Source organism: Hypomesus nipponensis, chromosome 21 (genome assembly GCF_054491055.1).
Source record: "Hypomesus nipponensis isolate SF chromosome 21, ASM5449105v1, whole genome shotgun sequence".
In the NCBI taxonomy this organism is placed as follows: domain Eukaryota; kingdom Metazoa; phylum Chordata; class Actinopteri; order Osmeriformes; family Osmeridae; genus Hypomesus; species Hypomesus nipponensis.
The window spans coordinates 8,919,086-8,936,345 of record NC_140381.1 but is presented as its reverse complement, the minus strand read 5'-3'; the positions used below and the strand labels follow the sequence as shown (position 1 = coordinate 8,936,345).

The 17,260-nt window shown below is 45.7% G+C and overlaps 1 protein-coding gene across 1 annotated transcript; it reads right to left on the bottom strand.

Annotated features, from left to right (window-relative positions):
- Window positions 1–2,168: 2,168 nt before the first annotated feature.
- On the bottom strand, window positions 2,169–15,994 carry LOC146237804 (insulin-like growth factor-binding protein 4). The gene is made up of 4 exons (XM_084685415.1): window positions 14,932–15,994; window positions 7,986–8,149; window positions 7,513–7,638; window positions 2,169–6,340 (listed from the first exon to the last, which is right to left on the bottom strand). The coding sequence occupies exons 1-4, from the start codon at window positions 15,293–15,295 to the stop codon at window positions 6,203–6,205; spliced, it is 792 nt and encodes a 263-aa protein (XP_084541541.1). The 5' UTR covers window positions 15,296–15,994; the 3' UTR covers window positions 2,169–6,202.
- Between the last annotated feature and the right edge of the window lie 1,266 nt (window positions 15,995–17,260).

Below are 17,260 nucleotides of genomic sequence, written 5' to 3'. Positions count from 1 at the left end.
TGATTTCCTTCTCATACATTCCCGTAGCGTCACAGTGGTGCATTTCTCTGTTGAAGCTCAGCTTCCATGGACTTCAATGGGGCTGCTCTGACCAGTTTTTTTCAGTGCTTCGAAACTATACGGTCATTGGATGAATGCTGAGATTATGTCCCGCCTCGGACGCTCAACGTCTCTGCTGGTAAATGGAGGAGTGGGCTGGCCTGGACGCTGGGCTTCCACGTGATGATTAGAGGGTCTGTCGAAAGACTGCATCTCCTTTTGATTGACAGTAATTTTGTACTAGAAGAAGTCACCGAAGGTATTCAAGCTCAGTCCCATCGCAGATTTTGGACTGTATTTGTAGGACAAACTGCAGCAACCTATTTCTTGGTATTTGCTTGGCGAAATTGCTAATCAATATTCATCATACATTTCATACAATTATACACCACGTTCCTTGTTTCAGTTTAACCTAATTTCCACATTTCCTCCTTGATTAATATTGTTTTGTTAGATCGGTCGTTCATTCATTAATTCATTCATTAGGCTAGGCTTGTTGTAGGGGTGAACTAGCCAGTGAACTAGCCAAATAAATTTTTAAAAATTATGATGTAGGCTGAAAGAGCTCTTTCAAAGAGCTCCCCTCTTAGAAAGACTAGAAGCCGCCACTGAAATTTCAAGGTATCACATACTGATATTTGTGTCTGTCATAATTTAATTACCAATCCCTCTCTCTCTAATATATATTGATAAAAGTCATAGTAATTATATATATATATATAAAATATTTTGCGTGTTGGGGGGGGGGGGGGGGGGGCTCGGGTCGGCTTCTGCCCCGGGCCCCAGATGTCCTTAACCTGGCCCTGATCGCATCCAAGCATGAAACGTAGCTGAGTTGATAATGCTTCACTGAAACAGCCTTTTGAGAAAAGCCACTGCAGTTCCATTCACAGGTCCTATGTTGTTATAGCTCAAATACTTGGCATTCCTCCTCGCATTCTTTAAAAGCTGTACATGTCAACTGTTATAATGATGTGCTCTGCTTTAGGACTTATAAAAACATTCAGAATCCTCTTGGATTTCTGTGTCTATTCAACTTGAACAGCACTTGCTTTGGATTAGGTATCGGTCATGGCTTCTTGTGAACCTCTCACCTCACTGCCTCTAAATTTATCCCTAAACACATTTCTCTCAACTCCCATTGACCTTGAACACTCACTGATGCACAATGACTCAGTTTGACACCTGTTATGTTTTACATTTGGAATTCATTGTCTGAGTAAACTAGTGGAGGATTATACAGTGATTAACACAGGTGAAGTGAGTATGGGAGGTGGGGGGAGGCACACATGACTGCAGTACAAAGTTCAGCACAAAGGCATTCTTCTGTCAAGGGTCAACAACATAACCGTTTTTTATGGCTGAAGCCTGGAAATGGTCAAACTCATTTACAGCTGAGCAAAGGAATCAAACAAAAGTCCTATGGATTCCACATTTTGGTTTCGACACTGGAATTTTCTGAGTGTACTCGTGTCTTCTAATTCCAATACAGACGCAGTTCTTCCTAAGCTGGTTCAGCTCACCAAAATAGACTCAGGCAGTGGAACTAAGCAGGCTTGATAGTTTACTCTGGTGGTGGACCCTGGCAGTTATAGTATTGTGATGTATCATTCCTGAGGTATTTATTGGACTACTGCCTTAAGTGTTATCATTAACTTGTGAAATCTATCAAGTGTTGGAAATTATATTTTAGTCGCTAACTTAGAACCGCTTTAACATTTTATGTCCAGCTAAAAACAATAATACTACCTCTTATTATGTATTCAACCTCACATGGGATGAGTATGTCATTTGATGTCATTTAAAATGCATACATTTGGCAGCTGCGGAAATGTGAACAACCCACATTTCAGTGTCAATCTTCTTCAATGTGTGACTTTTGACAGGATATTCTCAATCGCTTGATGACCTGTATAAACATTACACTGTGGTCGAATGGAAGAAACTAAAGTGTACTGTACATTTGGTGCACATAGAAAAGGTTGTAAAAACTGATATTTCTCAAATATCTGCGCACACACATACTGTTTTCTAAACTCTGCAACTGTTCTTTTGAGACTTTGTGGACAGCACATATCTACCAAAGTCTTTACAGCATGCACACATTTAAAAGGGAGATGGAGTCAATGTTGAATGTTTACATTTTAATTAGATATATATATATTGTATACATTGTTTAGTCAAGTCAACATTTACAACATAACCAAGTCATTATTTCGAGTACACACTCATTGAGTAAACTTCACCCCCTATTTTTATAAAACATACATGGTATCGTCCTGTTCAGGACCAAGCACACAAACAATCTAGACATTCTTGAGTCCCAGTTCACCATTACACATGCAAATGCTACTTAGAATTAGGATTAACAGAGTCTGAGGCAAACAGGAATACAAACAGGAATTTTCTGAAATGCAAATACACTATAACGAATGTTAGAGATCAGATAAGATAGCTTAAGCATACACAGTTTAATATATGTAGAACACTGAAGGCCTTTACTCTAATGACAAAGCCATGATCATTCATTGTCTTTTTGAGCACCTCTTAACCATTTACAGTACATGTCGGGCCCAACCTGAAAACCTTTTCAAGAGAGTGAAACAAAAATAAGAAATACACATTGATTTTTGGATTTTAATTCCCTCCAAAATATGGGGAATTTTGTCTTTGGAGACAAAAAAAGTTTCACTTCAATGTATACAGTGAGCACCAAAGGTCCTCAGGCAAAGACAATTTTTATTTATTTTGTTTTTAGCACTTTGGATTTGACATGATACAATGACTATGAGGTTAAAGTGCAAAGGGTTTGCTTTATCAGCATGATTGGAGTTTGTCAGAATTGTACAATAATAAGCCAATATCAGTTTGGTAGAATGTCTTGTGGATAATTGAGACCAGATTAGAGTGAAAGCACACCCTCTTTGTTTACTGTAAACTAGAATGAAGACTTCAAAGAAAAGATCTTCTTCCTTACAATTAAAGAAAGGAGATTCAGTAATGTTTTGTGGTTGCTTTGCTGCCAGTAGCACTTAGTGCCCTAAAAGTGTGCATGGCGTCATTCAGTCTGGAGTAACCAAGGCATTTTGCACAAATTGTTTTCTCCAATCTTTAAAGGTAAAAAAAAAAAACATGAAAAAAGCTACTAAAACTGTCAGTGAGACAATAAACTAAAACACACTTCAGAAATCAACCAGCAATAGATAAAACCAAACACTTGTTTCGAAGTGTGAGTGCACAACCAAGGAGATTTGACATGCTCCAATAGGAAACTGAAGGCAATGCAAGGTAACAAGAAGTAATAGAAGATGTTGCAGTAAAGGCAGAGCATCTTCGAGATTCCCCAGTGGCTGGTGGTGTATATTGGTTGCAGATTTTTAGGCAGTCATGCATGCAAAGGATATACAATAATAAACCTTCTAAAATAAACAATCCAATGACTTGGTGCCATAACATAGGGGACAAAAAGTGTTATAATTTCGAAACACTTAATTTGAAATGTATGAAAATATAAGTTAAAGCTGAGAGTCACACATCAACCTACTCATCATTGTATACCGACAAAACCAACATCATAAGTTGTGGTACCAAAACAACAAAAAATTTGGTATTGTTCAAGGGCAAAGATTTATTTTATGGAAGATGGTTTAATGTAGGTAGTCCATGTTATAAAATAAGCTAAAGAAACATTTGATGTTTTTATTTCGGTCATCATGAATAAGAAAGGATGTCTATTCAGAAGCTTGTTAAATGTGTTAGTTCAAAGTTGTTTCTTCTAGCTACTGTTAATGAATTTGGCTCTCAAACTAGATTGGAGAAAACTTCAGAAACTTGCCAATACCAAAGGGCCAGGGACTCTGTACTCTATTCCTTTGGCTTTTGATTGCTACAGGTAGGCTACTTGCAGATACACTACGCATAATTGTTCTCTATGTAAAAGGTAGCCACATTTTGATACAAGCTCTTTCTCCATAGCTCATAGAAATAGCTTGAAGTACTTATTTTCCACCCTACACACCATCATGGTATTAATGCTATAGCAAATGGACTTCCAGACTACAGACTATTACTTGTGAGTAAGTGAATGTTTCATAAGACATTCTTCCCAATTTCCCGACAGACAACGCAATGAGAAGCGGTTTTGTTCCCAGAGGACTCGACGTGACATTTTGTACGTGTACATTTCTCCATCACGTCTCCTCTCTCGCACACTGTCCCCTTCCTAATGACCTGCCTATCAGGTGTACAGAGGAATGAACTCACACTGTCCTCGGGGTCTTGAAAGAGAAAGCAGGACAACTGCTCCTGGCGTCTCATTTACAATCACCTCCTCCCTCATCTCCTCGCCACCCTCCCTCCTCGTGAAGCCACACTGCCCGGCGCACCGTTAACACGATAACGATGATAACGATGATAACGATGGCACAGGCACAATGATTCCATCCTGGGGTCAATTAGTAACCCAACCCTCTCATGGGAGGATTACATGTACTATCCATTTCTAGAGATGACCCCGCTGAACTGTCTGATCTGTACTGCATCCAAGGGGGTTGTTCCTTCCCTCTTCTCCATGGCTACGAGTCGGATTTAACCAGCCTTGCAAGTGAAGGGATTCAAAAGGGTTGCTCTTTCGACGTACAATACAATCAAATTGCTGTAATAAATGAACAGTCAAGCCTATGTAAATATAGAAAGCAGAGGAAGCAAATGATTTTGAGAGGGGGAAATTCCTTATTTGTCTGTTGAACATAATGCAAATAACTACTGTGCAGTGATATCATTAACAGTGGTATACATTCTGTGAAAAGGTATAGGATTTCTTGAAAGCAAAGAGGGCTGTGCAGTACTCAGGTATGTGAGTATTCAAATGATCTGAACACATAGATGTTTCTTTGAATTGCAGATACTAATGGATTGCGCTTTTTATAAAACTTGTATTATCCTTTTTACTACTCAAATAATGTTTATTATTTTGCATGCAAATTCGCTACGGAAGTTAATAAAACAGTCAGGCGGTTAACTTAAGTATAACTGCAACGAAGGATGTGCAGTTGCGCCTATTTGATTTTAATCAACTTAGTAAAAAAAAAGAAGACATTCGGAAATGTTTGCCGCTAACCAGTATTGATGTTCACTCATTTAGGTCATCCAAAGATTTGTTGAGTGCCTCCGCTCTGAAACGGTCTCTGTCGTCGGTTTCTATCAAAAACAATGCCCATAAAAGTGCAGAAGCCAGTTTTTGGCACAATCAGTGTATAGCACCACTAAACTACACAACACTGCCAAGCAGTCTGTTGGAAAAGAAATCTTGTATATAGAAGCATATTCATACAAACATGGAGAACAGCGCAGGCCCCAGCTGGAGAAACAAGATTATCCTATCAGCAGTGTACAGAGTTCTGAGCCCAGCTATGCTGCCGATCCCCCTGGACAAATAAGCCAGAGAGCTCCCAGTCAATAGAGAGGGGGATGCAGAGAGCTTGAGCGATAAAGCACATCTCTTCTTGGACTCCTTGTGCTCTCTCTCGGGTACAGTTTCAAAGTCATTTCTGTTGTGAAAACAGAGGCTTATCATCAATTGCTAATTCAAAGCATGGAAATGCTGTATTCTTTTTTTCTGCCTCCCTCGGTTATTCATTTGTTTCTCTCCATCCCTCTCTCATTCGTATCTTTCTGTTTCTCATTTTACGGTCTTATACTTTCTCTACAGATCCCTACTGCATTGTCAATGGCAAGCCCTGCAAGAGGCAAGGGATATCCGCTTATTTACCCGAAACAAAACCAACTTTTGTTGTATTTTCAAGATAATGTTTATACACTTAATTCAGTGGACTGTTTTCACCACTTGCCATTTAAAACAAGAGCGTGGGCCTTCATTTTACAGAACCCAAAGGGAAGCCACACACAAGTGCTCAAAGGACACAGAGGGACACAGACACTCACACAATAGCAAAACAAACAACATGTAAAGGAACAAAAATTCCATGGTTTTCCTTTTTCTTTTTTCTTTTTTTTAAACTTTTGGATTCTCAAGTACCGTTTGCCTCACGCGAAGGGAGCCTTTAAGGTGAAGTCCTTTCTTTTTATAGTCACACTAATCAGCACCAGTAGATTTCTGCTGGCCCTTTCCACCTCCCCACGGTCGACCCTGCAGGTCCCCTCCTCACTCTCTCAGGGTGGAAGTCATTAACATGTGGCAGTCCAGTTCCCCTCTCAGTTCGAGGGGTCCTGGCTGCCTCATGCCTGTCTTCTGGTCCACGCACCAGCACTTTCCCCGCTGCCCATCACGGGCCGGGTGGCACTGTGGGCGGGAAAGTATGATCAAAACATGCAGAGGTGTCACTCAAAAGGAGCAGGCGGCACACGATTAGGGGGCACGGCAGAAATATTGTTGGTAGGGGGGTTAGGACGGTACACAATTGACGTGTACATCTGTCATTTAGGTCAAGGTAAGAGCATGGATAGGACTTCATTCCATGGGTCTCGTTCTCTTGATTTAAGTCAAGTAAAAAATCCTTCCTGTTTCTCCTGTGGGTAAGCGTCTGACTAAAACCTGAAGGCTGTTCAACAGCTTGGAGTTTCCAAATGATTCCTGGTATGCAATGGGATGGAACAGATCACCCCTCAAAGCCTCGTTGGTCGTTGCAAAGGGTGGCACAGAGTTCTACCATGGTGCAATTATAGTTAAACAGTAAACAGATGACTGCTTCGACCCCCAGACACACTAAAAAGAGCAGACGAGAGTACTTTAACCCTGTTACACAATCAACCCTAGCCCAGACTTTTGAGGTCCATGCCCTTGGCAGGCTTAGTCTTTTATCACTGACTCTGCGTCTGTAGCTGAAATTGTATATCCCTGTCACAGCAAATCTTATCTGCTTCTGTGTACACAACGTTTCTGATTCCCTTTTATCTTCAAAGTTAGCCATTGAGGGGAAAAGCAAGGAGATGCAAGGAATTGTTTAGACTAAAAGCTAATAGCATCTATCACTGCAATGAGGCGATTATTTCAGCGTTTTCTTTTATTTTTTATGATGCAAACCAAGTGCGCACTTATACTTCAGGACAAATGGTCTTTGAGAAATCTGTTTTTCTGCATGCCCGAATACGTGCGCTCTTGGCCAGAGTAAATCCCATCCCACATGAAACAATGTGTCTCCAGTTAATATTTCAGTTCATGCACGGTCTTTGTTTTGGCTGAGTGAGTAGTGGCGTAGTTTGAAGGGATTGTATGAGAATACAGTAAACATGCTGGGCCTCACATCCAAAATGGAACAACGACATAACAGATATACAGGCGACAACCCGCCCCCCCCCTCCCCTCAAAAACAAACAAACAAACAAACAAGAAAAACAATCTCGACATGACTTGGATATAATAATAACCAGTTTATGAAATACAATTGAATTTATCACATACCATTACAACCGATAGGCACCGTAAAAAAAAAAAGGTCCTTATTAGTCTCAAACCTGCTTGGCATGGAAGTCTCCATTCCTGTCACAGTTGGGTATCGGGATGTTGTAAAGATCGTCGTGGGTGCGAGTGTTGGTGGCCAGCCTGTCCAGCGCTCTCTGCAGCTCAGCACGACATGGAGCCTGACAAACAATTAGAGGATGACCAAATTACTTTACCGTCAACTCCATACGTGGATGTTGGTGGTAAGCCAGATTCTTCAATGGTTTTATGCCATTGCAAACGTGAGTGTTGATTCAAGCGAATACTTGTGTGCCTTCTTACAAGACACACAGAGGTTGCAAGTCGTAGCCTGCAAACAAGCGATCTGCAACCTGTTAACCCTATGCTTGTGACTTTTAAAGCCATAAACTCTTGACGTGAAACACCTGTTGGGGCTCTTTGGGCTGTGTGTGGTTGAAAGGCAACGATTTTGAATGTCTTATTTGGGGGGATTAAGAGGTTAGAGTGTTAATGGTGGATATCTCACCAGCGCAGCCTTTGGGTCCTCCCTGGCATTGTTGCTTCTCTGATTGGTGGATTTGGGAGGGAGGCGGGCCAGCGTCTTCTGGATGCAGCGTTTGTCTTGGGGACTGCAGCGGATGTTGCTGTTGTTTGGGTGCTCAGGGATGATCTCATCCTGCCTGTCCATGGCTGCGGGACACAGGAAAAGATTTACGGCTTCAGAATTCAGCTGCAAGAGCCAGAGCTATACAAAGGGCATCAAAATATCGACAAGTCTCAGAAGGAAACAAACTAGTCAAGACATAAGCTGTGACAACGCTTTGGGAATGTCCTCCAAAACCTACCATTAGATTGTTAGCATGATTCCTTAAGAAGTCAGCCTTTGCGCATGTTTTGTGGTGTTTATACCCCCCTGCAGAGAGATCTCAGCAAACAGCTGAACACAGTGGTAAAATGTGGAATCTGAAAAAGCAGGTTAAGATCAAGGACACAGCAGTGTTCTCACAACAGGGGGGGGCGCGGCAGGGGTAGGGGGGGGGGGTGGGGGTGGTGGGGGTACTCCGGACACAGGCTCTCTTCAGCCACCGCAGCCCCCTCTGTGGGTCAAAGGCCGAGGCATTTTCTAACGAGACCATCCCATGGTCCCCCCCCCCCCGAACCACCCCGTTGTCCCGTGCCCTCGCCCCCTCCGCCCTTTACTCATTCCGGTCTGTGCCACATTCACCTTGCATCCCTGTAATCCTGCAGTTCTGTTCTCCCTGTAGGCAGCCAGCTGCTTCCTCAGGAAACAACCCCTCCCACCCACCCTTCCCCACTCCCGCTGTTGAAGAGCACCCTATTTTTGCCAGATGGAAGTTTGTTGTTGGCCTTTTCTTGCAGTGTCACACGTCGTGCAGATGAGGACGTTGCGAGCGCGGAGTCGTTTACAATCGTGGCAAAGCCCCCTCGTGCTAGCCCTTGCGAAGCAGCTCTCGTGTTTTTCCGACTCCTCGTGTGCTTGTGACCTGTGGTATTTCGAGGCTTGGCATCATCATCAAAGCACCAAAAGTCTTGGCCTCCGTGTTTTTACGGAGGTCGGCTTTCTCAGATTGCAGATTTGTCAAAAGGCCGACCTGAGTACTGGATAGCATCTGGGCTTGGTTCCAGGCGTAATACAGGTCGCTATTGGCAAAAACACACTTCTCAGAGGCCTCTCTACAATCTATTAGGATGGCTTTTCTAAGAACTTTAGTTTTCATGGGGAACCACAAAGACTATACTGAAGTGCTTGATGAGATTTCAATAAGCTTTGACCAGGCTTAACCATGAACTTTCACGCACCAGTTCAAACGTAGGTGTCTTGTCATTTGGCTCATTCCAGTTCGCCCCGTTTGCCTTTTTTTTTACAGAGTTTTGTCACATGCTTTATTCTCCCCCAGGTACAGAACTATCACTTCAGATTTGGCACCATGTGTCTTAGTGGTAGCTGAGGCGAGGGAGCCTCTTCGCTGCTTGAAGCTCACTGACAGAGACGTTCCTGGGCTTGAAAAGGAAAAGGAGAGTGTCTTGAGTCTGCTTGTATTTTCTTGTCATGTTTGAGTGCCCTCGTACACCCCTGACCCTCTCAGACTCAGCAGGGTTGAAGCTCAGTCCCCGGTCATAGGTTGTTCTTTCCCTCTTTTGCGTTTTTTCTCCGATTCCACGCTCCTTCGTTGTGCCGTAAAATACGAGCCAAAGGGATTTAGAAGTGGGTCAGGGGTGCCACATCCTGTTTGCTGCCCTCACTGTTCTCCAGAGAGGAAGTGGAGGGTTCTTTGTACAGCGCTAGAACCGGAGGACTAAAGACAACACCTTTTGACTTTAAAACACAGATCTGCTGACATCGACAAGTTGATGAATTGCCTCAAAGTTGAATTGCATCATTAACTCGTAGGTTAATGGATTTTTGGGGTTGTTTGGGGTTTTTAAATCCTCTCAACACCTTCAACTGAAATGAAGATCACTGTGGTATTTATGGAATAGAATACTCCATGAAGGCAAACTCATTTCCTTGAGCTAGAGGCAGGCTACGAGACCTTCCAGTCTTCTTCAGAAATCTTTAGAAACTTCCAGGAAAAGTGTGGGGATTCCCAACCCACAGGAACCAAGAGGATGCCATGGAATTGGATTTGCAATGTTCCAGTTTCAGCTGTCATCCAGCATCTGGACTGAGACAGTAAACTATTGGCAACCTTGGCCCTGATGGACCCAGGCACATAGGCAGGACTTTGTCACTATGTCTAGTGTTTTACTATAGCACCTGGATGCTTATTAGTCTCGCCTATGAAGTGGATTAGGGTGAAACTGTGTGCTATGGACACTCACATGTGTTTAGCTGCAATCTTTGAAAGCAAGTTTGTAGATATTGTTTGTAGATTTAGGATCATCATTTATCAACTGTAAAATGTGTGAATAAGTCATTCCTTGTGTTCATGGTCATCATTAGTCATTTGACCATGTTTCATGTTTGACCTCTTTGTAAGGATACAAACCCTAAATTAAAGAGGTCTACAGCTACATTTTACTAGTGCCAAGGGTAACATTGTGTTGAGTGATTTAAGCACTTTTTGATTGCAGTGTTTTCATTCACTGGCTCATTTGACGAGTCTTCAAACTAATAAACAAGGTACAGGGTATAAAAACACATACATAAGCTAATTAAATTAGCTAATGAACAAATACATCAGAACTCTAATAATGGCGTGCATTGTCCAAAAGCCGCCAGATGATTGCTAAATCATTATATGGAGCCAAGCACAGAATTATGCGGTTCAAAGGGGAGTTTATTTTCTAATAGACCATATGCTATCTATTTGTATTTTTAAAACCAAAATCTGCTGTGTTTGAGCTCTGACCAAAACATTTCTATGGATGTTCTTTTTTAAATGTTTATGTTGGTTTATGTTGTTTGGGAAACGAACATCAGTGTCAAATTTGTGGGTTTTTAAGGGAATTTGTGGCAGAGTTTACATTGCTACGTACGTCATACTCCCAAAACCGCTAATGCTAATGGAAGCTGATATCTTTGTGCCAGAAGCATCAGCATCCTTTTGCTCCTCTCCCAAAAAGTGCAAAAACGTTCTTCATATAAAAATAAATATATATATAAGAAGAAGAAATGCAGTGCAGCTTTAATATACTTCAATACAATTGTACAGTTTTGGAGTTGACTTCTTCCAGGGAAAAGCATCCAGGACCTATTTGGCACGTGCAAAATTCAAGTGCTACCTCACTTCTGTCAGTGTTCATTTTGTCTGTATATCTCCAGCTCCAGGTAGGGGTCTCTGCTGCCATAAAGGGAGATAATTAGCCAATCACATTCACTCCTACAGTAAAATACACTGCATCACCCAGAGCAAGCTCATTATAATGCATGAAACATACTTCTGAGAAGGATTAAATACAAAGATTCTCACTTAGCATCAAGAAACAATGTATTAATATTAACTCATTAATTTGAGCATTGGTTGGTAAGGTGGTTAGATGGTGATTAACATACTACAAAACTGGGTCCGCACTAACACAGTGAGTGGTTATTAGAACTCTTGGCTTTAGCCATTTCTGTTGTGATATCTGGTGTAGTGCTAGGTGCCTGGCTTGACATATTTCTCTGTTTGTAAATATTAGTTTCACAGTTATGGCAAAACGTCGGAATATGACACAAAGGGAGACTCGACCGGAACGTTGCGATGGACTCCAGCCTGCTTGATGAGTTGTAAGTGTTGGGATAGATTTCTTAGAATGTGGTATTAAGGAAAGAGCACAACTGTGCTCACAGTTGCTATGGGAAATTGTTTAAGACTAGCTCTGAGCTTGATGACATTTTGAGAGTGTGAATGCAAAGCAATTTACTTGATTATTATGTCTTTTTCTAAGTAATATCTGACAGATGATATATGGTAGACGTAGGCTCATAGCAGTGATGAGTAGAATAACATGTGTAAAAAACAAACAAGTTATGCAGTATCAACCTTGCTGTCAAGTAAGCTCAATAAATGATCGAGCTCTGCTATCTTTTACGACAGTATGAATAGGTATTCATCCACACATCTTTCGTCTTTTCAGTGGAATGGTCCGGCACTGCTCCCACCCTGGGCTTTTTTTTTCGTCTTGGTGAATGCTCTCAGTTTTAAAAAAACCTCTCCTATTTTTATCTGGGTCGCGTTCACTGTTGCTAGGACCGGAGCAGTGCAAGAATTGCATCCAGGAGATGTGCCCCCACCCCGCCGGTTTAATAATGGATAAGTTCGGTCAACGCGCCACAAAGGAACTCCTGTACTTGTGGTTTGGGTTTCTCTCCGCACCTCTCTCATTTCCCCCCCCCCCTCTCACCCCCTCCCCCTCTCTCGCCCCCCCCGCCCTCTCTCCCCCCCCCCCCCCCCATGACCTTACGACCCACATTCTCTCAGAGCTCCAGAGGCGCTGCTCTGAAGCGTTGATGTAAGACTTATTGAGTAGGGCTACTTTGCTTTGTTATGACAGGACCCGTGGGTGGAAAAAAAGGGGGGCGGGGGCCTGGGGTGGATGGGCTCAACACTCAGATTCCAGACCACTCTAAACAAAACTTCCAAAGTTTCAACAACGCTCCATCAATTGCCACACCCCCCTAAGAGCTTTACCAAACACACCCGACCCTATGTTGGAGTCTCAGATGGACCATGGCGTAGGCCCCAAAGCCATCTGGTCACTGCTGTTCAGGGAAAACCTTGAACGAGATTTAGCAACGCAGACGAACGGAGCCGTGCCAAGCCGAGACGGCAGTCTTCTTTTTCTTTCTCTTTTTTCGATCGTGCTCTTAAACAGTTTTTCCCTCGTTCTCCCTGATTCTGTTTAGTCACGCTATGCGCCGGCCTAACCTAACCCGAGGCCGGCCCTCGCACTGAGGAGCAGAAGGCTCTCATTTCAGCTCTGGCAGCGAGCGCGCCGATGAGCTCATCCTCTTCGCCCAAAGGAGCTGGACGCAGCGGCGTCCGACGCGCTCAAAACGCTTGGGTGGTGTGTATGGAGGAGGGGTGGGGGCGGGGGGGGGGGGGGGGTGGGGGCAAACAACAGGGGGGCCGGGGAAGGGGGTTGGAGGAGAGGGTAGCAGGGAATTGGAGGTCGTGGACCACGGCACAAGAGACGCAGAATGCAGTGCAGAACAGGACACAGGTTTTTTCTTTTTTTTTTCTGGGAGAGCTTTCTGGGATTTTCTTTCTGGGAAATGTTTTGTTTTGCGCTGTTAAAAACTGGAGCCAGGGAACCACCGCCTCGCGCTGGCACCAGGAGATAGTTTGCTGCCATTACCAATAACCTCTAGAAGGCCTGACTGGAGGAAGCCCAATTAGTCCTCAATCTGGAACAAATGAGAGAACCGCTCTCGTGGTGTACAGAAACCCTCATGGCATAATGGAAATCACCGCTGTGACAAATAGCCTGTACGCCTCCCTTTGCATTGGAGCGAAGACAGAGGTGGTGGTAGGGCAGGCTTCATCCACAGCGGGAAGGGGAAAAAAAAACGTGACATCTTAGGAATGAGCCCGTGCGAGGGAATGAGATAGCGAATCGAGAATTCGACATCCTCGTTCTAAAGTGCAACCAGGCCTCCGCTGTGCGCAAAAAGGGGAGGGGGGCGGCAAAAAGGGGGGAAAAAGTGGATAGAGGACGAACAAGATGGAGAAAGAAACAGAGTAGGGACGGGAATGAAGATGTGTCCCGTGGACGACGCAGGGGACATCTGGATGGGAGGATGAGGACAAACAAGGGGGCATCAATGGAGGAGAAGAGAGGAGAACAAATATTACTGATTGCAGAGAGCTCTAATAGCTTGAGACTGGCCGCTCTCCATTGCAGAGTCACATCATACTGCAGACCGGCAGCTTTTATTTCCTCCTCTTATTACACGCACACAGACGCGCGCGCACACAGACATTCGGGCCGTTCTGCCCGCAGTAAGATACACAACACTTACGTGGGCTTCAAATGGACTCGTGTTTCCCGTACCAACAACCATACGAACAAAGCCTACATCAATAAACACTTGCAACAGTCCCTGGATACACAAACATACAGGAAAAACAAACGTTTACTGGCCCAAACCACCCTGCTAACAGACAGTCAGAGTAGTCGCACGAGCAAACAGACACAAGCTGCGGCACACGTTCAAACACAGATACCCGGTGTATACAAACACGTCCAGGCTCACTCAACAAAAGTACAAAGCAAACAAACTCGCATGCAGATCCCACACGCATATAAAATACACATGCATGGATTTCATACAAACATACGGCGCACGCACTCACGCCCTGTTCAACCCTGCTATGCTTCTCTCCAAGTCTGCTTCTGGGTCTGACGGCTACGTTTCAAAGTACACCGTGTGGCCGTGAGACAGCGAGAGGATTGTGTGTGTTCCCTCACGTCAGGCCATGCGTGAGGAGTTGCTGTGTGTGCTCGCTCGCTCTGGGCCAGGGCTCAGCAGAGATTAGGATTAGCAAAAAGCGCATTGTCACACCTCACCCTGACCCTGCCCGGCACAGGTAAGACTCAGGCGGCAAGAGAGGAAGAAAACCCGGGTTCGCTTGTGTACGTACCTCACAAAGAGGCGGAGAGGGAAAGAGACAGAAGGGGAGGAAGAAGAGAGAGAGTCTGGAAGTGACCACACCAGGATTCGCTGATAGTCTTGGTACGTATTTGAGCAGGACGTACACTCTCAAGCTTGCGTAACATGGGCCGTACTAAGCAGATGTCAAGACATTTAGAGCAACTTCCCAACTGGGACCCAACTGGTGGACATTGGATCGGGAATTCTGAGATGCTCAGAAGATCCTGTCAGAGCGGGAACCTCCTTACGCGCGATGAGATTTGTCGACACACAGGCTCACTTCAAAACCCACCTCCCCTCCCCCCCCCCCACACCCCACACCCCCACCAGACCACAACCCGGTGCCGCCGTGCCCGCCCTCCTCTCTCACCTGAGTTCTCATCCACCTCCCTCTCGTCCGTGCACACCCCCTGGCCGTGCATGAGCGAGTGCAGGGGCCTCTCCACCCCGCGCGGCGGGTAGCAGCGCAGCCCCGTGGCGCAGCGGGGCGAGTAGACCCCGCAGAGGGCCCCCTTGGCCAGGGCGCAGGTGGGACAGCATCCGCAGCCCGTCTCGCGCACCGTCTCCTCGCAGCCGTCCGGCAGCGGGCAATGGGCCAGCCGCTCCTCCGTGCAGATGGGGCAGCGAATGGCCTCGTCCGTCAGGCACAGCGCCGCCAGCGACAGGACGCTCAGCGTCCAGAGGCTCCAGCAGGGCGGCGCCACCGCTCCTCCTCCTCCCCCGCCGCAAACCATGACAACCTCCCGGGAAACACACAGGTGGCTCTCGGACACCCCCCCCCCAAAAAAACGAATCCCGACCAAAGTTGAGCTCCGCCTTGACTTGTTCTTTGTCGTCGGCCCGTTTCCCCCCCTTTTCCTTCGACTCGCTTCTCAGAGTCGGGGTGGATATCTGTGGTGTGGGGAAGAGGGAGGCGGGTTGAGGTGGGAGGGGGCTGCTCTTTGATGTTGCCAGCTGGTTGGCTTCTAGAGTGGCACGGGTTCGAATACAATGCCCCTGCTTTGCTGCCTCACCGTTTCTTTGACTGGTTCCGGAATATCTCTGGCAGCTTGGAAAAGAATACAAACAGCTTCGAGAACGAACCCCCCCACAAAAAAAACAATGTCCGATACCTACTCCTCCCTTATCCGGCGGATAAATATCGCAGTCTCTTGTAAGCTGTCGTACGTTTTGTTGGAAAGGACCGCATTCACTGAAACGCATCCGTCACAGGGCACAGAGGAGCCTGTCTCCCTTTCAAGTCCGATTTACCTTGAACTTGACAGCTGAAGAGCAGGAGGCTGGTGAGTCAACGCCAAGGTGGAGTTGGTGGGGTGGGGCGTGAGGGGTTAGATGGGGTGGGGGGTGTATCGGGGAGGCCCTGGTCCTCGCGCACACAAGTCGTTTGTGTAGAGCAGCGGTTTCCTCTCCTACCGGCGTGCAATGCAAGAGGCTGCTCCTGAGAAATGGTTGTACTCGAGTGGCTCTCTGTGGACTTTATACTGGCCCGTGGACACGCCTCCTCCAGGGGGAGAGGATCTGAAAGGCAGAGGGAAGAAATGCCAAGCTAAAGCCCTCATTCTCGCGCTCTCTCTCTTTCTGTCTCTCTCTCCCTCTCTCTCTCTCTCTCTCTCTCTCACACACACTCTCTCTCTTTCTCTCTCTCTTTCTCTCTCTCTCTCTCTCTCTCTCTCTCTCTCTCTCTCTCTCTCTCTCTCTCTCTCTCTCTCTCTCACACACTCTTTCTCTCTCTCTCTCTCTCTCTCTCTCACACACTCTCTCTCTCTCTCTCTCTCTCTCTCTCTCTCTCTCTCTCTCTCTCTCTCTCTCTCTCTCTCTCTCTCTCTCTCTCTTTCTGTCTCTCTCTCCCTCGCTCTCTCTCTCTCTCTCTCTCTCTCTCTCTCTCTCTCTCTCTCTCTCTCTCTCTCACACACTCTTTCTCTCTCTCTCTCTCTCTCTCTCTCTCTCTCTCTCTCTCTCTCTCTCTCTCTCTCTCTCTCTCACTCTCTCTCTCTCTCTCTCTCTCTTCTCCACCCTCTCAACCCCTCTATATCTCCCTTACTCTTTGTCATACTCCAGCTAACATAAAAAAACGTATTTCTCCTTGGTTCCCTCTGAATCTCCAAGGCACAACACACACACACGATTGCAAAGACAACCGTCCCGAACCACTCTCTCGCCCTGCCTCACACACACATGCGCACTCACACACACACACACATTCACACAAGCTTGCTCTCTCGTTATTTCTGCTCTCTGCGCACTCTCCCCTCTCCGTCCACTAGCTCTCTTTCTTTCCCCGACTTCTTTTTTCCCCCTGCAATACGCGTCGGAAGACACCCCAACGGACCAGAGCCGGACTCTCACACTTCTTTCTCTCTTCTCTGCCGTCTCCTGTCTCTTGCGCCCTCCGAAAATGGAGACACAGAAGACCCCTGGCTGACGCCCTCGAGGCAGGAAAACAAACGAGAACCCTTTGCTCTCTTGTCCTCTCCGTCCTTCCTTCATCGTACGGTACATGCCGGGTCACACAACTCAACAGACTGTTTCAGGGAGCGAACCTTGTCTCCTTGTGTCCTCCGCGCACACATGCACACATGCCCTCATCCAGGACCATTTCGCCACACACCCACGAGGAATTTGAATGATTCAATGGGCTGTAATGATTCCCCCTCTCGCGGTGGGGCGTTTGTGCTCCACAAAAGGGGATCTAGAAACAT